Consider the following 24652-nt stretch of genomic DNA (forward strand, 5'->3'; position numbering starts at 1 on the left):
GCAAATACGCCCACGAGAACGCTCAAAAAACTCAAAAAACCCATGAATACGCCCGTGAAAATGTAATAAAGCACCCCACGAAAAAAAAAAACCAAGAAAGGCCCGCGAATATGCGAAAAAAAAACACAAATGCGAATAAGTCTGTGAAAAAGCACACAAAAAACACGAAAAACTGCGAATATGCCTGCGAAAAAAAAACCGTGAACATGCCCGCAAAAACGTTAAAAAAAAACCCGTGAATACGCAAACAAAAAACTGCGAAAAAGTGAAACAAGCGCGAATATGGCTGCAAAAACGTGAAAAAAAACCGGTGAGTACGCCCACAAAAAACTGTGAAAAAGTGAAACAAGCGCGAATATGGCTGCAAAAACGTGAAAAAAAACCCCGTGAATACGCCCACAAAAAACTGCGAAAAAGTGAAACAAGCGCGAATATGGCTGCAAAAATGTGGAAAAAACCCCGTGAATATGCCCATAAAAAACTGCCAAAAAATGAAACAAGCGCGAATATGGCTGCAAAAACGTGGAAAAAAAAACCCGTGAATATGCCCACAAAAAACTGCGAAAAAATGAAACAAGCGCGAATATGGCTGCAAAAACGTGGAAAAAAAAACGCACACTACGCCCATAAAAAAGACCTCTAATATGCCCATGAATAAAACCGCGAAAACTTGACAAAAAAATTATGAATGCACCCGTGAAAAAACGCGAATATGACCGCAAAAAAACCATGAATGCATCCACAAAAACGCAAAAAAAAACCTTGAATACACCCCCGAAAAAAACGCAAATACGCCCAAGAGAACGCTCAATAAAACTCAAAAAACCTATGAATACGCCCGTGAAAATGTGATAAAGCACCCCACGAAAAAAAAAACAAGAAAGGCCCGCGAATATGCGAAAAAAAAACACAAATGCGAATAAGTCTGTGAAAAAGCACACAAAAAAAACACGAAAAACTGCGAATATTCCTGCGAAAAAAAAAACCGTGAACATGCCCGCAAAAACGTGGAAAAAAAACCCGTGAATACGCCAACAAAAAAACTGCGAAAAGGTGAAACAAGCGCGAATATGGCTGCAAAAACGTGGAAAAAAACCCGTGAATACGCCCACAAAAAAACTGTGAAAAAGTGAAACAAGCGCGAATATGGCTGCAAAAACGTGGAAAAAAAACCCCGTGAATACGCCCACAAAAAACTGCGAAAAAGTGAAACAAGCGCGAATATGGCTGCAAAAACGTGAAAAAAAAACCCGTGAGTACGCCCACAAAAAACTGCGAAAAAGTGAAACAAGCGCGAATATGGCTGCAAAAACGTGAAAAAAAACCCGTGAGTACGCCCACAAAAAACTGCGAAAAAGTGAAACAAGTGCGAATATGGCTGCAAAAACGTGAAAAAAAACCCGTGAGTACGCCCACAAAAAACTGCGAAAAAGTGAAACAAGCGCGAATATGGCTGCAAAAACGTGAAAAAAAACCCGTGAGTACGCCCACAAAAAACTGCGAAAAAGTGAAACAAGTGCGAATACGGCTGCAAAAACGTGGAAAAAAACCCCGTGAATACGCCCACAAAAAACTGCGAAAAAGTGAAACAAGCGTGAATATGGCTGCAAAAACGTGAAAAAAAACCTGTGAGTACGCCCACAAAAAACTGCGAAAAAGTGAAACAAGCGCGAATATGGCTGCAAAAACGTGAAAAAAAACCGTGAATACGCCCGCAAAAGAAACTGTGAAAAAGTGAAACAAGCATGAATATGGCTGCAGAAACGTGGAAAAAAATCCATGAATACGCCCGAAAAAAACTGCGAAAAAGTGAAACAAGTGCGAATACGGCTGCGAAAACGTGAAAAAAACCGTGAATACGCCCGCAAAAAAACTGTGAAAAAGTGAAAGAAGCATGAATATGGCTGCAGAAACGTGGAAAGAAAATCCATGAATACGCCCGAAAAAGTGAAACGAGTGCGAATATGGCTGCAAAAACGTGAAAAAAACCCGTGAATGCGCTCACAAAAAAACTGCGAAAAAATGAAAAAAGCGCGAATATGGCTGCAAAAACGCAAAAAAAAAACAACTTGAATACACCCCCGAAAAAAACGCAAATACGCCCACGAGAACGCTCAAAAAAACTCAAAAAACCCATGAATACGCCCGTGAAAATGTGATAAAGCACACCACGAAAAAAAAACCAAGAAAGGCCCGCGAATATGCGAAAAAAAACACAAATGCGAATAAGTCTGTGAAAAAGCACACAAAAAAACACGAAAAACTGCGAATATGCCTGCGAAAAAAAAACCGTGAACATGCCCGCAAAAACGTGAAAAAAAAAACCCGTGAATACGCCAACAAAAAAACTGCGAAAAGGTGAAACAAGCGCGAATATGGCTGCAAAAACGTGAAAAAAAAATGCACATACGCCCATAAAAAGACCTCTAATATGCCCGTGAATAAAACCGCGAAAAGTTGACAAAAAAAATTATGAACGCACCCGTGAAAAAAAACGCGAATATGACCGCAAAAAAACCATGAATGCATCCACAAAAACGCAAAAAAAAACTTGAATACACCCCCGAAAAAAACGCAAATACGCCCACGAGAACGATAAAAAAAACTCAAAAAACCTATGAATACGCCCGTGAAAATGTGATAAAGCACCCCACGAAAAAAAACCAAGAAAGGCCCGCGAAAATGCGAAAAAAACACGAATGCGAATACGTCTGTGAAAAAGCACACAAAAAAAAAACGCGCGAAAAACTGTGAATACGCCTGCGAAAAAAAAAACGCGAATATGGCTAAAAAAAACTGCAAATATACCTGCAAAAAAACCGAGTGTGAACATGCCTGCAAACACGTGAAAATACTGCAACTACGCCTGCGAAAAAAAAACCGTGAACATGCCCGCAAAAACGTGAAAAAACCGACTATGCCGGCGAAAAACCCGCAAATACGCCCATGAATAAAACCACAAAAACTTGAAAAAAAAACTGTGACTACGCCCGTGAAAAAGCGTGAATATGACTGCAAAAAAACCCAAAAAACGTGAATACGCTGGAGGTCATCAATAGTTACGAGCTCTAGCTGATGTCAGCATCATCCATCAATAGTTGCCAGCCCCTAGCTGATGCCAGTCCTGAAGGTCATCAATAGTTGCCAGCCCTAGCTGATGTCAGCATCATCCATCAATAGTTGCCAGCCCTTGCTGATGTCAGCATTATCCATCAATAGTTGCCAGCCCTTAGCTGATGCCAGTCCTGAAGGTCATCAATAGTTGCCAGCCCTAGCTGATGTCAGCATCATCCATCAATAGTTTCCAGCCCTTGCTGATGTCAGCATCATCCATCAATAGTTGCCAGCCCTTGCTGATGTCAGCATCATCCATCAATAGTTGCCAGCCCCTAGCTGATGCCAGTCCTGAAGGTCATCAATAGTTGCCAGCCCTAGCTGATGTCAGCATCATCCATCAATAGTTGCCAGCCCTTGCTGATGTCAGCATCATCCATCAATAGTTGCCAGCCCCTAGCTGATGCCAGTCCTGAAGGTCATCAATAGTTGCCAGCCCTGGCTGATGCCAGCATCATCCATCAATAGTTGAGAATCAATAAAATGTGACGATGTGATCTGCATTTGAACATTGAGGAACTACATTTCCCCTGTACGAAGGCAGTCCATATAACCACGCCCGCAAAAAAACTGCGAAAACGTGAAACAAACGCGAATACAGCTGCGAAAAAAATGAAAAAAACCCCCGCAAATACGTGAAGCACATGGCTGTGAAGGTAGAAGCAAGTCACATTTTATGAACCGCGAATACACGGGGTTCACGAATAGTGGAACCTCGAATGTCGGTGTCTGACAGTACTTCATAATCTCTTTATTAACCTCCGCCATCGAAGATCGGAGGTTACTGTTTTCACCCCTTTCTGTTTGTTATCTTTCCAAAACGAAGTTTTTGCAAGATATGTTAGTCAGCTTGTATGTTTTTTTTTTGTTTGTCTGTAATCACGTATAAAAAATTCTGCAGAGCACAGTTATCATTGGAAATTTTTGTAACTTCCCATATCAGAGGCCTATAGAGGTCCCTTTCAGCGCATAAAATTTTGAAGGTCAAGGTCAAAGGTCAAGGTCACTTTGTCGCAAATCAGGGGAGTCAACGAAACCCTTATTTTTTGAGTAATTTTGATCGGATCGTCTTAAAACTTCATGGGAATATAGTTCATGGTCTGGCGCTCAGCTGATTAATTTTTGGTGGCGATTGGCCTTGACCTTCATGGTTAGCACGTAAGGTCAAACATATTTGACCCCAAGGTCAAATTTTCAAGTTTTAGGAACCATATCGTGTAGTACCTCAAATTGAACACCTCGATGAGTGCTTTCTAGATCTGTCAAGCTTGAGACATTATGACGTCATTTGGTGACGTTATGAGGCAAAAGCATATTTTTCATGGTTACTCTGTAGAACGATTCTCATCGGAATTTCTCATAGGCAGATATTCCTCAAGGAGTCGCTCCTGGTGGATAGTAGCTCTGTTCACCTCAGTATGACCTTTTGTTTGTTTGTTTGTTTGTGAACAGTATTACAGAAAAGCTCCTCGACGGATTTCGACGAAACTTGGTGGGGGGGGGGGGTTAGGTATGGCCCAAGGATCATGCCATTACATTTTGGACTTGGTCCCCCCCAAAAAAAAATTTAGAGAAAAAAATTGTTTTTTTGCATTTCTACATGTTTTTAAGTGATTTCCAACCCCCCCCAAAAAAGTTAGAGAAAAAAAAATGTTTTTTTTTGCATTTCTACATGTTTTGTGATTTCCAACCCCCCCCAAAAAAGTTGAGAAAAATTCTTTTTTTGCATTTCTACATGTTTTAAGTGATTTCCAACCCCCCCCCCCCAAAAAAAAATTGTTAGAGAAAAAAAAAATTTTTGCAACTTTTTTTCAACAAAATTTCGATTTCTTTTTTTGCATTTCTACATGTTTTAAGTGATTTCCAACTCCCCCCCCCCCCAAAAAAAAAGAAAAGTTGGAGAAAAGAACTATAACTCTGTCAGCACTGTTGACATCATATTTAATGAATAAGATATAAGGTTCACTTGAGTGACCCAGCAGTATTGGCGGCAGAGGTTTTGCACTCTCCCGAGTGTTCCCCCTCTAGTTTTCCCTGCAAAGTTCTTTTTGTGATGTCATTGCTTTTGGAAGTCATTGTGCACTTTTCATGCTGCTGCCATCGTGCTTGGTGTTAGTTTAAAAAAATTGAAATAAGTTATCTTTTTCTTGTTAACATTTCAGTGTTGTATAAGACTGATTACAAGTAATACGTTACGTGAACAACCAACCAATGAGGGAGGGAGTCACAAGCAAACAATGGCAAAAAATGTCATATGAAACTGAACAATGATGAACAATTATTGCAACCCAGGCCACCTTCTCCCCTCCTCATCACATTATGACTGGGTACTACCCTCAACCCCATCTGGCCACCTCCCCTTATGATTGATGATACCTCAACTTGAATTCTGAAACAAATATGCAGCCTGTGGCTGCTTCTTGTATCGTAGCTGGTGCACAGCTGTGCCGCTGATGCAGCACCTCCTTGTTAGGTCAGGAATTTATTCACGGTGCCGGTGATAGCTCACCTACTCTTCAGGAAGGGCACCGTGGGACCTTCAACGTCCACCAATGAATGTCAGTAGACGGGACACCCAGTTTAACGTCCATCCAAGGGACGGTACACACACGTTGATGCCTCACCCTGCCTGCGAGACACCAGGATGACAGTTTGTAACTGGGTCGAGATTTAAACCCAGGCTAGATAGCTCAGAGGTGATATGCCTACCTCTTGGTCATCCTGCCAGCCCATCAATGAAAACAATGTGGTTAGTAAAAGGAAATTAAATTGGGCAGAACAGTCATGACAGAATATCTGATATCCTGTGGAATTATTTAACTAGTCGGGATAGTGTGATCCAAATTCAGAAGACCTTTTCCACTCAAAATCAGGGGAACTTGCCTCTCCATCAGTGAATTCAAACTGGTAAAACCATGGGTATGTCATGTGTGGCGTGTTCTCCTTGGTCAACTTCCTGGACCATTTGAGCATCTTGAACTGATGGAAGTGGAAACAAAAAATTGAATTCAATATTATAATCTGAGAAATTGTTATTTGTATTACAACTACAAAGACTTTGGACTACATCTGGAATAAAATCCTCCCCTTATCTATCATTGATGACACCGAAACTTCAATCCTGAAACATAGTCAGGTTACTTAAAATATTCATGGTCACTCGAGATGATCAATCGTCATCTTCATCAATGCGCTGAACTCTGTATACTGAGCATTGGTGATAGCGATGCAGTATCTTGGCAAGAGCGATGCTCAGAGATTTACCGTTGCCTTCTCAGCAGTCACTTACAGGAGGAATTTTGGAATTTGTTGAGGGTGTTGGTGATAACTCGCCAACAACCAGTGCAGGCAGACTCGTCCTCCAGCTTAATAACGTCCATCCGAGGGGCGGCACACACATTGTTAAATCACTCTGCATGTGAAACACCAGGGTGACATTTTAAAGCTGAGTCGGGATTCAAACCCAGGCTAGACAGCTCAGAGGGGACTGTGCATACCACAAGGCCATCCTATCAGGATGACTGTGATGATGATGATCCATAATTGTTTTGCACAGCTCCCAAGCATCACTCCCAAGTTTGTTTGGGCTATCCTGCCAACCCGAGAGGCCATCAATAGCTGCCAGCTCTCGCTGATGCCAGCTTCATCTATGAATAATTTCCAGCCCTAGCTGATGCCAGCATCATTCATCAATAGTTGCCAGCCCGAGCTGATGCCAGCCCGAGAGGTCATCAATAGTTACCAGCCCTAGATGCCACCAATAGTTGCCAGCCCGAGCTGCTGTCCGCATCATCCATCAATAGCTGCCAGCCCTAGCTGATGCCAGCATCATCCATCAATAGCTGAGAATCAATAAAATTTGACGATGCGATCTGCATTTGAGCATTGAGGAACTGCATATGAAGGCAGTCCATATAACCACGAACTGCCATGTCACTGTGGGAAATGGTGTAAGTGTCGGTATATCGCAGATTCTAATATGATTGAAATGAAGTCTTTGATATTAATAAATCTACCACCTCTGGGCGTGCATACCCATCCCTTAGCTGATGGGTTTAATCAAAAGACAGCATATTGTACTTCACAAACAGATTGCAGATCTATCTGTGAATCTCAATGAGGATGCAAAATACAGTGAAACGCGCGAAAAATGATTTTCTTTTTTAAAATGTTGTTTTGTTGTTTGTTATCTGTTGTTCGATGTTGCTACTGTGGTTGTTGTTTGTGTACTCCTTCTGTGTCTTTGTAAAGAGTTCCTGCTGTTGTGAAGAGTTGCACTCCGGGGCAAAAAAAATGAGCCAACCTGGTTTTTTTTTTCTTCAAATTTGGAGCCATAGATGCATCGTACATACTCCAGTTTAAATTGATTACTCATATGACAGTCGCTAAAAAGCCCTCCACATGGTTTACAGCAATTTTTATGAAAAAAAAAACTTCGTGTTTTAAGAAGTTTTGTTCTCAAAGAAACTAAAATAACGAAATTTCCGTATTTTCACCTTTCATCTTTAAAGGCCATTATCTCAGGTAAGACAAAATAGATGAAAAGGTTACACATAAAAAAGGAAGATCAGACAGTTTTGAGTTATTCTGTCACCAAAAAAATATTTGACTGTCAGAAGTACTGCATACTTTTAAAGATCTGCAATGCATTTTTAGGGTGTTTTCATGTTTTTTGACTGATGAGTGCATATATAGTGTCATACTTGCTCTAATTACCTCCGCCACCGAAGGGGAAGGAGGTTATGTTTTCACCCCTGTCTGTCGGTCTCTCTGTTTGTTTATTTTGTCTGTTTGTCTGTGTACAGGATATCTCAAAAAGTTCTGGACGAATCCGGATGAAATTTTGTGGACAGGTTCGGTGTATGACGAGGAAGAATTGATTCGATTTTAGTGAAGATCCGGATCCGGCTCCGACTACTCGAATTTTTAAGTGATTCTTCACTATTGAGAAATAGGGCTAAAAATGATGTCTGGCACGGTATCTCAAAAAGTTAGACAAATTCGGACGAAACTTGGTGGACAGGTTGGGTGTGTGACAAGGAAAAATTGGTTCAATTTTGGTGAAGATCCGGATCTGGATCTGAATACGATAATTATTAAAATTTTTAATTGATTCTTCATCATTTGAGAGATTGGGCCAAAAACTATATAGTACTGTATAGCATGATATTTCAAAAATGTATTGGGCCCGATATGTTCTCGTGGATCAGGCATTACGTGGCAGAGGTATGCGCTCAACTGAGTGCCCTTCTAGTTTATAATTTAATTCACCATTAGCTTTCCAAACAAGAAAATAGATTATTAACTTTCCAACAGTCCCATTTTTATGTTATTCAATATTGATGACCTCATGTCTCTGACCTTTGTATCATACAGGTGCAGAACATATTGATTGCTTTCCTTCTTGAAAAAGAGGAAAAGATCTCCCGTTAGCACCTTTTTCATCTGTACATTCGTGAAGACCAAGGTAGCAGCTGTATGCCCAACCACCTGTGGAATACGGACAATAATCTCAATGATGTTCCCATGACGTCTCATTGATACGTCCACTACTGCACTCATTCGATGAACGTAAATAAGTCAATGTAAATACGACATTGCAGAACACATATACGATAAAACATAATCAACTAATTTTTTTTTAATCTGTCTGCCTGCCTGGCAATCAAAATTGAAAATCATTCCAAATAGGAAACTTATTGTTTTTAAGGACGTCATAATGGACACAAACAACGGGCATAAATAAGTAACGTAACGTGTTAGATCGGGTGATGTCATAGACATTGGGGAAAATGGTGGTAAAACCTGGAATTTATTTACTAATATGCCTTTAAACCTCTTTAACCTTTATTTAAATTGAATTATACAATTGAACACCGTATAAAACAAATCACCTTCATAATACTTCCAAGAACGATACAAAATATATATATATATATATATATATATATATATATATATATATATATATATATATATATATATATATATATATATATATATATATCGATATAGAGCATTAGAGGACATGGCATGGGTTTTGGGTGAAAGAAGATTCCTTCCATTATGGGTAGGTACCGTCATCTCCATCAACTCGTCATTATATTCGCCATCATCAACTCGTCATCGTCTTATTTGATCAAGTTTATCATTTGACATCATCATTATTCAAGTTAAATTTAATGATCTTTAATAACTTTAAAAAAAAAAACTTTATTTGATGTTCTTCAGACAAGAAAATAAGCCTGGTGGTGGCTTAACGGTTAAGGTGGTGGGTTTAAGATCTTAGGTTCTTCAGTTTGAGCCCCTTATGTGTCATTGAATTAACACCAGGTGTGTTGACTCAGCCTTTCATCCTTCTAAAGTGGGCAAAATGAGTACCAAGCTTACTAGAAACAGGGGGGCACTGCATCAGTGGTACAGCTGTGCTCCCAGCAATGATACAACCAGAGCTTATTTTCCCTATTACCCCCTAAGTTTGCACATCGCGGATTTGCAGTTCACGGGGATTTTCAAGAACGTAACCCCTGTGAACGGCAGGGCCCTCCTCTGGATACACCTGAACACTGTGTGGGGTATCGTGTTCTCCAAACTCTCGTTGGTATTATAAACCAGCCATGTTAACTGTCACCGTCACGAGACTAAAGTGGTTCAACCCCTCGGTTCATGGTATGGAGAACCCAGATTCGGATGCCATGTACAATATGTTTGTCCACTGTGTACTAATGTCCTTGCATCTAATGTCATTGAAGAACACCAATGTGAGTCCTCCTCCATGTGCTTTCTGTTCGAGCTCCACCATGAGCCTTGGTTTCACGTAACAATTAAATAATTAGTTGAGACAATAGAAATGTGTAAATTTTAATTTCATATTTTAGGCAGACACTTAGCACACAGGCACTACCAACCTTACATCCACAGTTCCCCAAAAAACAAAATTCAGCTTGCGTACATCACTGAAGAGATTAATTTGAATGCAGACACAATGAGAGATGGACGAGACAAATGTAATAACTGGATGGATGAAACAAAGAAAAAGTCTCTGTGTTAAGTTTCTTCTTTTTCTTCTCTGATGTGCTGCACAGGGCGTGGCTGTGACCTTGATGGAATGCCCTCTTGTCGGTTAGGGCAGGAGTTTTTTTTCAGGGTACCGGCGATAACTCACCGACTCTTTGTGAAGGACTCCGTGAGATCTTTAACATCCAGCACTGAGAACTGACAGACGGAACGTCCAGTTTAACATCCATCCTTGGGACGGCACACACATGGATGAATGAACCTGCCTGTGATGACAGTTTGTGGCTGCGTCGGGATTCTAAATGAGAGGTGAGTGTGCCTAACTCGAGGCGAGGTGTTTGCAACCTGCGAATCTTTATAAACACTTGTGTGCGGCTGCTTAGCCTGATTGATCAAATCCCCCTTTTTGTCATCAATTTTCAGAAAAAAAATAATAATAACATACTTTACGTGTGTGTGTGTGTGTGTGTGTGTGTGTGTGTGTGTGTGTTAGTGGCTTTATTACAACACGATGCTGAAGCCATTGAAGCAGCCCCCTCTCTCTCTCTCTATGCCCCTGTGGTTTGAAAGTGTATTGACGACCATGAACAGAAGTTGGCGTTGGATGCCTGAAGATAATCTGAGCAGATGATCATGTAGATGTGCGTGGTGTGTTAGGCAATTCAAGCAAGCATGTACATGTGTGCAAAATATATCGTCGTCGAGGTTACCACCATGCGTAGTCTTAGCAACCAGTGTCTATGGCTTTGACTGCTGCTGCTTCTGCATGTCCGTTTGAGCGTGCAAAGTGTGGTGTGGACAAGTCATGGTTAACTCTCCCAACGGTGCATGAATTTCCAGAGTTCACAAGATGCAAACTGTGGGTTGCCATCAGCTCGAGGACGAACTGGGACACCCAGGTCTGCAAATAATGACCGCAGAGCTCGGACGAGGTCACGTGATGTGGGGTCACATAACAAGAGATGGATGCATGGCCACCCTGAGAGTCGGTCGACGTAAACCAGATACTGTTTTCCTGCTTGGGAAGACAAATCCGCCGATACGTCCTCGAATATACGCTGAAGGTGTGTATCGCTCATGAGCGATTCCTTCTGAAGGCTGGCCTTTCGCTCCAGCAATCGTTGTTGGTGAGTGGGTTCATCATCGAGATTCCACATGTCGGAGCTCATTGGTAACGTAGAGTGCGAGACATCACAAGATTGGCTGACTGTGTTATGTCGTACAGGCTGTATTTTCACATCCCCCGATTCTTCGAGTGGTCTAACAACTAGTTGTATCACTCCAAGTCGTTCAACAACTGGAATGCCAAACAGGGCGTTCGGACCCCATCGGATGGAAACGTGAAGAGAGCACATGCACTTCATGGAGCACCGTCAGCGTTGACCACCCGTATATTGTTGCCACCTGCCAAGTTGCTGCAGGTGTGCAGGACCGATGATAGTTGTCTCAGCCCCAGTGGCCGGGAACACCTCCAGGGTCCCAATGGAATCACCCTCAAAGTCGTCAATGTCTATGGCTCTACGCGAACCCGTGGTGAATGTCGCTTCCTCTGCAATGTGTGGAACACATCAGCGTCCATGACAATCTGCCAAACAGCTGGAGGCTGTTTGTCATTGCGTTGTCCGGTCTTCCACGCAGGTTTGTCAACTTTCGACATAACATGAGTGAAGTGACCCATAGTGCTGCACTTATGGCACTCCTTATCAAGAGCCGTGCAGAACTCTGAGTTACTGTGGGCAACGCCCCGACAATTTCCACATTTGGTGGTCTCGAAGTAGGACTGAATGCGACGACAAAATGGTCGACGAGAGTTTTTAGAGATGACAGCTCTGAACTGACGTCTGGACATCATATCATCAGCCTTCCTGCTGGCTTGCTCACTGCGACAAACATCCAGAATACGTTGTAGCGTGAGATCTCTCTCAACCGTAAGCTTACGATGCATATCCGAATGAGCTATGCCAGTGATGATCCATATCACAAACTTGTTGGACAGTCATGCATGAGAGATCACAAATGGCAGCAATCTCCTTGAGTGCACAATAAAACGAGTCGAAGGTCTCTCCATCCCCCCTAGTGCCGCTCATGAAAGCCAACCGGATCGTGGACGATGTGCCGCTGTCCTCATAGATGCGTTTCGTTGCTGCCGAGTACATTCTCGACGGAAAGCGTGTCCGATGTGAACTGGATATCAAGGGCATTGATCTCATGCTCAGGGTCAGGCAGTTCCTGAGAGTTGCTAACTGTTCACGAGCTTGTGGACGATCGAGACGTCTGGCAGAGTAATCATCCCATTGCTCCCTCCACGCCTCGAAATCCCACATTTATTTATTTATTTTTGTATACCTTGTCGAGGCTCGTATGAGAGCTAACACACAACGCACAGCAAGGGGGGCATGAGACAAGAGGGGTGGGAGTGGGAAGGACAAAACAGTGGGGAACAGAGACATTAGGAGATCTGTGGAAGGGAGAGGGATGGGGTGGGGAACATGGGGAATACAAGATGGACATTACAGGGACTTTCAGGAAGGAAAGCAGGGAATTTGAAGGAGGTGGGCTTGGGTGGATTATCGGGGGTAGAAAAGATCGAGGATTTGGATGGGGGATGATAAGAGGTGGTGGTGAACAGCTGTTTTGAAGGCCTGGAGTGAAGAATGGGAAAGAATAGAGTGAGGAAGTTTATTCCAAAGGTGGGGAAAAAAGAGGAATGAAAGAGTGAAGGTGAGCAGTGATTAGTGATTTTGGTAGTTTTACCAGAAGGGGGTTGTTGGCGGACCTTGAGTGCCCTGTGGAAATGTGGTGGGGACAAATCGCAGAGAGAGCAGGGGGTGGGGGGGCGAGGCTGGAGAGGAGACAAAGTCAGAAAGACCACCGACCAGCCTGCAGTGAGAGAGTGAGAGGCCCAAAGACTCAGCCTCATTGCGGGAGATGCCAATGATCCGAAATGCCTTGGTTTCCACAGCGTGAAGCCGAGAAAGGTGGGAGGCAGGAGCACCAGCCCAGAGGGGAGAGCAGTACTCCATCAGGCTGCGGACGAAAGCTTTGCAAGTGGTCAGGAGCTCAGGTGGGCTGAGGAAGGACTTTGCACGATTCCCAGTTGGCGACTGACTTTGGAGGTGAGGTTGGAAATGTGACTTTCCCAGGAAAGTTCATGGCAGATAGTGAGACCCAGAAGCTTGAAAGAAAGGACTTCTTCCAGAGGATTGTTGAGAAAGTGGATGGGGGGGTTTTCTAAATGGTCCTTTCGGAGAGACATAGTGAGAGTGTGAGATTTGTCCGGATTGAAAGACATGTTCCACGTGTTGGACCAGTTTGTGATTTTACCCAGATGTGCAGAGAGCGAAGAAGCTGCTGCTTGCCGATCTGAGGGATAACCGATGGTATGGCAGAGGGTGGAGTCATCAGGAGAGAGATATAGAGGATTTTCCAGAGAGTCGAAGAGATCATTGATGAAAACCAGAAAAAGAACAGGGCCCAGAACGCTACCTTGAGGAACTCCAGCCTGCACAGGAAGAGGGGATGAAAGAACTCCATTTAGGGCCACATGTTGACTGGGACATGAGAGGAAGTCTGCAAGCCATGAGTGGAGATTGGCCTTGGATACCATAGGAAGAGAGTTTAGTGAGCAGGGCAGGGTGCCAGACCATGTCAAAAGCACGTGATATGTCCAGGGATACGGCTCGAATTTCATGTCTGTCATTGAGGACCTCCATCCATTGTTGGGAGAGCAGAAGCAGCACATCCAGGGTAGAGTGACCTTGTCTGAAACCAAATTGATGATCGGAAATCAAACCATTGGAGAAGAGGAAGGATTCCATGTCTGAAGCGATGATGGATTCCATAACCTTGCTGATGATTGGGAGAAGGCTGATTGGTCTGTAGTTGCAGGGATCTGTTTTTGCACCTTTTTTATGCAGGGCAGTAATGTTTGCTGATTTCCAAGCAGATGGCAGATGATCTTGAGCAAATGAGAAGGTGAATAGAACAGAGAGAGGGTGAGCAAGAGCAGAAGAGCAGGTTTTTAGGACACGTGGGCTGATGGCGTCTGGATCGGTTGCAGAATCTGAGTCGAGGTTTGACAGCAAGCTCTCCACCTTGTCAGGAGAAAAGGACACAGAGTCCAGGGTCAGTTGGGTGTGATTGGGTAAGGTGGGTAGAGAAAGCAATGGGTTTTGGACAAAAGATTTAGCTGCAAACACCGAGTTTTGGCATTCAGCCTTTTCACGTGCGGTATCAGCAGTGCGGCCATTTGAGGTAAGGGAGGGGATGGAGGGGGAACATAAACCAGAAACAGATTTGATTAGATGCCACCAGGATTTTGAGGAGGGAGAGAGGTTTGAAAGTTCAGACTTGAGCTTCGAAAGATGTTGTTTTCTGGCTCTCCTTAAGGTAGATACACACTTGTTCCGAGCTTTATGGAAGGAACTGAGATTACCCTCAGTTGGGTTTGCTTTCCATGAGGCAAAGGCAAGTTTTTTCAGCACAACTTCCTCGCCACAAGCTTCAGTGAACCAAGGGCGGGAGGAAGGGTAGGACAACTGAAGACGAGAGGGGATAAATCTGTGCATGAGGGAGAGCAAGTTTATTTGAAAGAATTCCCAGGATGAGTTGATGTTGGAGAAAGTAGCGATAGGAGACCAGTCTATAAGTTTGATTGCTGCTTGGAGACCCTGCCAGTCGGCTTAAGTGAAATGCCACACTCGACGGCGGTGAGGTGGTTCTCTGATAATAGCCAGAGAGATGTCCACTTTGACAAGGAGGGTGGTCAGAAGAACCGATTGGAGCGGAGGATATTGTCGGAGGAGCAGAGGAGCAAATATTGTCAGGGAAATTTGTCAAAATCAGATCCAGAAGAGATGGAGTACCATTGGTTGAGATCCGGGTCGGGAAGTTGACCGATTGAGTCAGTCCCAATGAGTCGCAGAAAGCTTTTGCTGAAGTGCCATGGCAGGTGAGAGAGGTACCCACACCTAGCCAACTGGCATGATGATAATTGAAGTCGCCACATATGAGGAAGAGAGAGTTTGGATGAGAGGATAGAAGTTGGTCCATGTTTTCGGATAGAGTGGTGGAGATGGAGTCATCACTGTTAGGTGGACGGTACAGTACACATGTAAACAAGAGGTGGGAGTGGAGGGGAAGCCGTAGCCAGAGGTATACCTGGGGGTTAGGGGAGTGAGGGCAGTGCATGGAGAGTGAGGAATAGTGTCATTGATGAAGAGAGCAACACCTCCACCAGGACGAGGCTCAGGTCTGTCATACCGGAGGAGGGAGTAACCAGGGAGAGATACTTGGGAGTCAGACACGTCTTGGGGGAGGAAAGTTTATGTGAGGCAGATTATGTCTAGTTTGTCAGTGGCAACCTGTATTGAAAGATCTGAAAGCTTTGAGCGAAGGCCTCGGATATTTGAGGTCCACACTGTTAATGAAGAGGGAGGGGAGGAGGCTTTGGATGCAGTGGTGGGAGGGGAGGGGGGGTAGGACAAGGGATGATGGGGGGGGTAAGGAGGGTTGTTGAAAGGGTGTGGGGGATTGCAGAATAGCTCGGGGAGGCGGCCAGATGAGGAGGAGAAAAGGCTCTGTGGTGCTGAGGGAGAGGGGGGACAAGAGAGGGGGAAGAAGGCAGTTGAGGATTTGAGGAGGTGGAGTGAAGAGATGGAGGTCAGATGGCAGTGGAAGGAGGCAGCTTTGTGGATGAGAGTGGGGGGGGGCAACTTTGAGAAGGATGAGTGAGGAGGGTGAATGGTGGGAGAAAGGTGAAGGGGGAGTTTTTGAGAGAGGTGAGAGGGAGGCTTGGAGGGAGAAGAGTGGGATGGTTGCTTTGAGAGTGAGGGGTGAGAGGAGTGAGTTGGCACTGAAATTGGAAAAAAAAAAAGAATGGTTGATGGAAAGCAAACATTCATAGCAAACTGGGGTTTTTTTTAAGTTTTAGGTCAGAGATGTGATTAAACACGTTTCTTGATGGATGCAATAAAGGCAAATTCAGAGAATGGAGAGAAGAAACGCTGTAACAGTTGGATTTTTTAAGCAAGGTATGAAGGAAAGGTCAAATTGAGAGCAGTCTGTTTAAATAGTAGCAGAGTTGTGCATTATGATACAGTAAAGAGTACCACACGTGTGAAAGAGGAAGATGAAACATTATAAGAGATCGTTTTTATTGTTATTATTGTTTGAGAGAGTTTTCATCAGATTATTCTAGGTCATGGAAGTGTTGTAGAACAAATCGTGAGGTGAATGGCGAATTTGGATCGGTAAATGCAGGGGGTGTAAACAGATCACGTGGTTATGGGAGAAGTACTTGGCTCTCGGAGGTGTATAGTCAAAAGTGAAATTATTTATTTTAAATAAGGATTGTGTAACATTCGGATAAGGGAAGGTTGAAGTAAAATCGTGGAAGTGTGTATTGAATTTGGAAGGTAAACGCAGTGTGAAGTTGCTGGGTCGATGAAAAGTACCAGAGAGATAGAGATAGAGATAGAGATAGAGATAGAGATAGAGATAGAGATAGAGATAGAGATAGAGATAGAGATAGAGATAGAGATATAATTACAGGAGGTGGAGAGATCGAAACGATACAAGGGAGATTATTATTTTTTGATGTATTTTTGAAGAACAGGTAAGATTCGGGAATGGAAGGTTGTGGATCGGAATAAATCGTGAAGGTAATGGCAAGAGAGGGTCAGCTCAGTAGAATAAAGATGGCATGCTGGCAGGAGGAAGAAGAGGATGAAGAAGAAGAAGAATCGAGATTTATGAGTGTGGAAGGAGAAAGGTAGTTTTTTATTTTTGATTTGAGACAAGAAATAGAGTGTTTGGTTGGGAGGGATTGGGGACGTTGGGAAAGTGGGGAAGATAGAAATTGAAGGTAATGGGGAGAAAATACAAATGAACACGATCGCACACCGAGGGGAACGATGGGTAGGCCTCAAGCACCCGGTAAGACAAGGTCGACAAAAACTCACAAAATAGCACGATTTTTGAAACAAAACCGAACTAGGAACACACAGTAACATGTAGGTGAGAAAATACAGTTAAAACAGGACAGATAACGATCAGAAACTTCACTTTGAGATTGTCAGCAGAGCCCTGAAGGAGACCTGCCACATGGTTGTAGACTCGGATAAGAGTGGTGGTTGTTTCACCTTTGGGATGTTTTGATGATCCCAAATCCCAATCCTCACCAGTGGGCTAATGGCCAGCTTTAGCCTCACGTCACAGTTTCATTCTCCGCATGTGTGCAAGAATGGCAGAGCAGGGTTTGAGAACATGGCGTTTGTCGCCAAAGCAAGTTCAAGGCTGGACATAACTTTCTTTACCTTCTTAAGTGAGGAGGATACAAAGTCCTGTGAACACTCGGTACGAGAGGTTAAGACGATGACAGATCGGGATGGGTTCAGTACACGTGATTATGAAGGCAAATGGAGTTTAGACATTCTGCTTTCTCTCAGGCAGAGTCTGCAGTAATGCCGTTTAAAGGGATGGAGGGGGAAACATACAACAGAGCCAGACTTGGACAAGGCACCACTCTGACTTGGAGGAAGGAGATCGATTGGAGAGTTCAGACTCGGCTTGGAGGTAGGAGATTGATTGGAAAGTTCAGATTTGAGACTTGCAAAACTATATTTTGTGGCATGCCTCGGGATGGGCACATACTTCTGACGAGCCTTACAGAATGAACTCAAGTTGCCCTCTGTTAAACAATGTCCAGAGATAGTCATAACCTGAATGGAGAAAATGGTATTACAACAGTGACCTCGAACATTCGTGAACCACACTGTTGTGGATCAAGAAGGAGATGAAGATCTGGTGATGTGTTCAGTTGGGCATATGGTGATGGGAGGTGTGGGGCACGAGGTGGGAGCAGTTGAGCACGAGGTGGCGGGACACAGACAAGGAAGAATTAACTCATGGCCATGAGCTGGCGTTCTCGACAGGCCAGATTTCTCTTGTAGGCCCCAAAATTGTCAGGCAAAGAGAATGAAAGCAGAAATTGTGTGAAGAAAAAGAGAGATCACGACATGGGGTAATTTGTTGAGGAGAGGTGGGAAATAATTGTGGAGAAGACAATAGGGAGAAAAACCTTTTTTTTTAAATTTTTTTAATGTCATTTCGAAGCTATTTTAATCAAATTGACAAAGAAACAAGGAAGTAAGTCAAAGAATGTGGTTTTGCCCTTTGGGGCTTGTCAGATTAGAGCGTCATTCACTTTGAAGACCATTTTATGACCTCAATCGAAAGACAGCTGCAAGAATATCTCCCAAGCAGTATCCGTGGCCGAACCATCATCGATTACTTTATCAAAGGTCCTTCCAATCAAGTCAGAAGTGTGGCTTCTGTGTTCACACCATTAAATGCCATTTGAAACTCTTCTGATTATGAAGCATTTTTATGCAGAGGTCAAAGTTCATGGAAGAGCAAGACCAGACAGACAGCACAATGAAGCAGAAGTGTACAAGCAGACAAGGATCCGTCAAAGCAGATGAGACTGTATTAGCCTAGTTGGCTAATACAGAGTCGAAATACAATACGTCAGTGGTGGAGGGAAAAGGTCACTGAGAATTTTTGAAATTGTGGATAAACTTGTTTTTGTACCCAAAATCTGTACAAGTTGAGATAGTTACAAGCCACCATCTATCGAAGTTGAGATGATCGAAGGGATGGAGGGAAGAATGAGATTGGATCGACTAAGGAAGATGATTCCACAGATGGAAGAAAATTGGAACAAAGTAATAAAGGTGAGCAGAGAAGCTTGATTTGGGAAGGACAAGTTAAGGATTGTTGAATGAGCACATGCACCTGAAAGGAAAGAATAGTCTGGAAAGAAAGAAGAATTAACTAAGCGGCCCCACTGATAGGTCGGATATCAGTTGGGAACCAGAAATACCTTCCACATCTCAATAGTAAACTAGAACGGCACTCGGTAGAGCACGTACCTCCACCAGGCTGAACAGTTTACGTTTTGTATCCCACTGATAGGCCGGATCTGGATTCGGACCTGAACCAAAATCTAATTGCCTTGTTCTTGTCGCCTATCCAACTCATCCACCAATTTTCGTCCAAATCCGTCCACAACTTTTTGAGACACAATGTCATATATCGTTTTGGCCCCATCTCTCAATGGTGAAGAATCACTTGGAAAATTAAGCGTGGTGGTGGCTTAACAGTTAAGGTGGCTGCCTTAAGATCTTAGGGTCTTGAGTTTGAGTCCCCGTCATACTGTTGAAATAACACCAGCTGGGTTGACTCAGACTGTCATCCTTCTGAGGCTGGCAAAGTGAGTTCCAGCTGACTGGTAACAGGAGGCAATGCATCAGAGACACAGCTGTGCTTCCAGAAAATGATGCAACCAGCAGCCACAAGCTGCATATGAAACGACGATGTAAATATATATATATATATTTTTTTACAATGCTCATATCCAGATCCAGATCTTCACCAAAATCGAATCAATTCTTCCTTGCCACACACCCAACCTCTTGAACCTGGATTCTCCCACAGTGAGCCCAGGGGTTCAACTGGAAACACTTAGAGACAATATCATGGAAGTAGAAATAGTTGACTTGAGCGAGATCATACCTCGTAGCCTTGTGGAGCTTGGAAATCAAGTTTGCTGTCAGAGACTGCCATCTTGTTGCTTCAAATCTCGGTTGGTGATATACAAATGTGTGGTATTTATACCATCATCAAAGGAGGAGCAAAACCATATGCAAATCGACATATTTAAGAGGTGACATAGTTAATGTATCAATGACACTCCTGTGTGGTGTGAACTCTTGTCATTGTATAAATATTTAATATTTAAAATACAGCCTTTCATGGGCATGTCATTGCAGACACTCTTGTTGAGTTGGGCACCTTGTATCCATCTGTCATGGGTTGGTCCTCTTTATGTCCACACTGGTGACAGCGCAGCTGAGCAATCTCAGAGCAATACTAATACAATCGTTTAAAGTCGGGTCAGGATTCCAACCCAAGCTATAAATAAGTTCAGAGGCAAGTGTTCTCCCTCTGCCCCAATCTTGTGACGCTCAGGTGGAAAGGAAACGGGAAAGCAAGGAAAAAGGAAGGACCCGGCCTCATTTTATATGAGACGAGATGAATGGGTTTCACAAGAGGTTGACAGGACAGTCTCAAAGGTACACACACTCGCTTCTAAGCTTTGTGGCCTGGGTTTGAATCTCTACCCAGCTATAATTGAAACATATTGTTGTGGAAATGACTCCTGGGGGATCAAAGATCTCTAGTATCATTCTAGTTATTCTTCAGTACGTATTTTAGATCAGGGTAGTATCATCATAGACGTTGTGGGTTGAGGCGGTCTCAAAAACACGTTCACGAGTCAACCTCTACATGACAAATTTCCATGAAGAGCGCAATTTGGAAACTCAAAGGATGTCTTGAAGGGGAAACTTGAGGAAATATTTAAGTAAATCTTTTCTTCAGGATTCTTTATGCCGCTGCCGAAGGCGCTGTTTTTGGGTTGTTCGTCCATCCATCCATGCGAGATGGTTTTGTTCACGTGATAACTTGTGAACCGCTGAGGGATTTTGACCAAACTTGGCCTAACTATAGACTGTGGTATAAAACGATTCAATAGGACAAAGGTGAAGTGCCCTTTGAAAAATCACTTTACAGACCACAACTCGAGTTAGAAGCATCCGATGTTCTCTCCCTCTCTCTCTCTCTCCTTACATCTTCTATCTCGCTCTCCCTCAAAGGACCTTTAATTAAGATCAAACATAACAGAAGATTGAGATTGAACATGGGCGGAGGCATGTACATTGACAGATTCGTGCAAAATTATACCTTAAAATTAGTCTTTGGTTTGAATGAAGTCTGGTTTGAACCACCAACCTCCCAGACTAACCATTACACCAGTCTGTCCCCACTCCTCCTCGAAGTTATGGTGTTCCCACCCCATCCACCCCCCCCCAACCTCTATTTTTTGTTCCTTGTCCCTCTACCATGGTGTTGGGGGTGTCCCCCTCCCTTTTCCCTTTGTTCTAGCTCTTCCAAGAGTCTCGACCTCATATACACAAAACAAAAATTCACTGAAAGTGCAATGTAAACATATTTCAGTCTACAGTAGTAAAGTTGTGTTGAACCAGCATAACAATACAAGTTACAACTATGATCCTTGTTGAAAACCTCAAACAACCTTGTTTTTAATTCCACACTTTATCCTGGGGAGTGTGTAATGCAACAGTCAACTCACCAAACCAGAATTGTAAAAGGAGGAAGTCCTTGCACTGTGTACATTTGAATCCAATCATGATAATGTGAAATTGATCAGTTCAGAATCTTTTAGGTGGTCAAACACTTGGAATATGTCATTCAATCCTGACAAACGTCACACTTTCACTCCGCTTTTCATCGTGGAAACCAAGGCCTTCAAAATCATTGGAATCTTCCACGATGAAGTGGAGTCTCTGGGTCTATCATTTTCACACCACAGACCAGGTTGTTAGTATGTCTTCTAGTCTCCTTTCTGTGTTGTCCCTCCCAGGTTTCTGCAAGGTACACAATCTGCCAGTAACCCCCTTCTGGTGAACCTCCCAAAATCAATCACTACTCACCTCCATCATTCCTTCCTCTTATTTCCCACCTGTGGAACCAACTTACTCAATCTCTTCAATCTCATTCTTCCCTCCAGGGCTTCAAGACCTTTGTTCGCCACCATCTCAAGGCATCCCCCATCTACAACCATGATTTTTCTACCCTCGTTAACCCTCCTCCAAAGTGTCCTTCCACTTCTGCGATTGAGAGTTTGCGGCTGCATCCATCTTTTGACTCAAGTGTCCTCCCCTAGCCCTCATTTCTCCAAATCTCCTTCAACCCTGAAGTTGGTGCGTCCCCCTTCCCCCATTCTCTTTCTACTGTTCCTTTCGTTTTATTACATCCTGATCCATCATGTGTGTGTGAATTTGCAACGAGCAGTTGTTATTTATATTTGTACATCAGTTGGGACATTGTATGATGGAGAGTCCTTCTGCTTCTTCGTTCGTATGCACCACAAGGCTGAAGAGTAGCATCACTGGCTGAGCCACTGATGCAACACCCTCTGTATGTCACAGCAGGAATTTCTAATTTGTTCAGGGTGCCAGAGATAGCTCGCCTACTCTTCACCAAGGACACCGTGGGATCTAACATCCACCAACAACTCAGACAGGAGGATTGTTCAAAAAAGTTGAAGTGCTCACGATAGTCCAAGAAAGGTCAGCTTTTTTATCTTTAACATACAAGTATATCCAATTGATAATAGAGGACCATACTTTTGATAAGCCGAGAAACAATTATTCACTAGAACCAATTCTGAACTGGTCGCCACTCCACCACAGGAATTTGTTCAGGGAACCGGCGATAGCTCACCTACTCTTCATGAAATACACCGTGGGATGCTTCTACGTCCACCAACGCTCATTGCTGGCAGATGTGTCCTCCGGCGTAGCGTCCATTTGATGGAAGGTACACACAGCGAAACATTTCAAATCACTTTATTGAACAATGCAAGAACACAGCGATGATGGAGGGAACCATTAATGCAGGCAAAGGGTCTCAAACAGTTAAATTCTACATCTTATGAAAAGCACACAATGATTATAAACTTCCAACTTTTTCAGTTCCATCTCCATTCTGAAAGATGAAATTCACTTGCCCTGCGAGTGAAAAAAAAACAAAAACAAACAACCATTGAAAGTTCAAGTCGATTTTGATCCTGGGTGTAAATTGCATGTGAAACAACAAATCTATAATAAGCGTTCCCTTACAAGGAACTTCAACAAGGGAGGCCAGTAGTCCCATCAAACCAATGTAATGGTAATCTTCTTTTGGTAAACCAAACCAATGTAATCTTCTTTTCCAGACCCACCAGTCAGAATGCTACCAAATTTAGGTTACAACATTAGGCCAGGGCACAGATTAGCTACAGGTCCAGTGGTCCTATTTTAAAAGTCTTTGGTTTGACTCAGCCAGGGTTCGGACCGCCGACCTCCCCAACTCAGAGCGAACACTTGAACCATTGCACCACCGAGTTTTGACCATAATCTGGTCTGAATACAAAGACCTGAAATGGATGTCAAATTACTCTGGGAAGACAGCCGGATTCACGTCCCTTCCACAGGACAGTATGCTCCATGATACAGCACATCATGCTGGTACTGCCTAATGACCAAACAAAGAAAAAGTAAAACCCAACCACAAGGAAATCACACAGGTGGAGGCCATTCGGCTCATCATGCCTGTACCACATCAACACCACACTAATTTATCAACACAAGATCAAAAGAAGAAAATGCAAAATATATTAAAAAAAAAATTAAGTGTTTTTGTAGTTTTTTGTATTTTCTCCCCCAAGGGGAGGGGGAATGGGCTTGGTTAAAAAACACACAACAACAACCACCACCACACAACACCCCTTGACGAGACCCCCACCAACAGCACTCCGTACACATGCACACAATCACCCATCAATGCTCAAACTAACGAAAAATCCTATCAACATCCCCATACCCCCCCCACCCCCATCTCCATAACTTCCAGGTACCTATCTAATTCTAATTTAAACTTATCTTCTGTTTCAACTGCCACTACCTTTCCAGGGAGACCATTCCATGCATTAACGAATGAGTAAAAGACCACTGCCTCACTGCCTTCTTCACTCTCATCTTCTTTACTCTCAGACTATGACTCCTGATCCTATCACTGTCTACTCTGTTGAAAAATTCATCTGTACTTATTTTGTCGATACCTTTCATTATCTTTAACATCTCAATCATATCTCCTCGTAACTACCTCCTTTCTCGTGTATAAAGCCCTGTCTCCTTCAGCCACGACTCATAGTTAAGTCTCGCTCGGCCGAGAATCAATTGAGTAGCCCTGCGCTAAACCTCTATGGCATCTATGTCTTTCCTGAATTGTGGTGACCAAAACTGCGCACAATATTCTGGATGTGGCTTCACTAAATTCCTGCACAATGTTAACAACACCTCTTTTGATTGAAAAGGATCCCCCTCCGAATACAACCGAAAACCCTATTTCAGAGATGCCAACTTTTGGAAATCAGAATTAGGGAGGATTTTCAACCGACACCAAATAATGTGCGCGAAGCGCACATCTCGAGCGCGGAGCGCTCGACCCTTGCGGCGGGGGCCAGGGCCCGCCTTAGGGCCCTGGAAGCTCTGGGGTTATAGACGCTCTCTAGTGCCCTCTGAGCCCTATTTTGGAGCATTTAACATGTTAAGAATTCCCACTTTTTGAACAAAAAAAGGGGAAAATTGTGCACTTTTTAATGCTACATGTATGTTAATATTAGTAAGTTAGGGGACAATCAAAGATTAACAAAAAGCACAAAAGAAGCAATATTTTTCTTACCTTACTGGCTGGTACTACTGCTGCTTGCTTTTTCCATGGCAGCTTTGCTGAGTGATAGCTGTGTGGCTCTTTTAGCCCTTCTGATTATGTCTTTGCTGTATTCTCTCTGGTAGCAAGGGGTGTTATGAGCTAGTTTTTCAATTAAGAGAGC

The 24652-nt window shown here is 43.3% G+C and overlaps 3 protein-coding genes across 7 annotated transcripts in view; 1 reads left to right on the forward strand and 2 right to left on the reverse strand.

Moving 5' to 3' along the window:
• Positions 1–19805, reverse strand: part of LOC147033328 (uncharacterized) — a 37395-nt gene extending 17590 nt beyond the window's left edge. The window contains exons 1-3 of one of the 2 annotated variants that reach the window (XM_085871560.1): positions 19708–19805; positions 8551–8604; positions 5998–6093 (exon numbers count right to left, since the gene is read on the reverse strand). In XM_085871560.1, coding sequence (XP_085727686.1) covers positions 5998–6093; positions 8551–8604; positions 19708–19758 — 201 coding nt within the window. In that variant the 5' untranslated portion in view covers positions 19759–19805. Of the gene's footprint in view, positions 1–5997; positions 6094–8475; positions 8605–19707 lie in introns of both variants that reach the window. The other variant, XM_085871559.1, reaches the window with a different exon arrangement.
• Positions 1–24652, forward strand: part of LOC147033327 (tripartite motif-containing protein 14-like) — an 87320-nt gene that overhangs the window by 59205 nt on the left and 3463 nt on the right. For 2 of the 3 annotated variants that reach the window (XR_015055533.1, XR_015055535.1), the window contains exon 13: positions 10200–10440. The gene's annotated coding sequence lies outside the window, so the exon portion shown is untranslated. Of the gene's footprint in view, positions 1–10199; positions 10441–21784; positions 22617–24652 lie in introns of those variants that run through there. The other variant, XR_015055534.1, reaches the window with a different exon arrangement.
• Positions 22610–24652, reverse strand: part of LOC147033329 (nucleophosmin-like) — a 29965-nt gene continuing 27922 nt past the window's right edge. For both annotated transcript variants that reach the window (XM_085871558.1, XM_085871557.1), the window contains exon 7: positions 22610–22787. In XM_085871558.1, coding sequence (XP_085727684.1) covers positions 22779–22787 — 9 coding nt within the window. In that variant the 3' untranslated portion in view covers positions 22610–22778. The remainder of the gene's footprint in view (positions 22788–24652) is intronic.

This window comes from Eptatretus burgeri, chromosome 2 (genome assembly GCF_056783735.1).
Source record: "Eptatretus burgeri isolate ZD-2024b chromosome 2, Ebu_testis_v1, whole genome shotgun sequence".
NCBI lineage: Eukaryota > Metazoa > Chordata > Myxini > Myxiniformes > Myxinidae > Eptatretus > Eptatretus burgeri.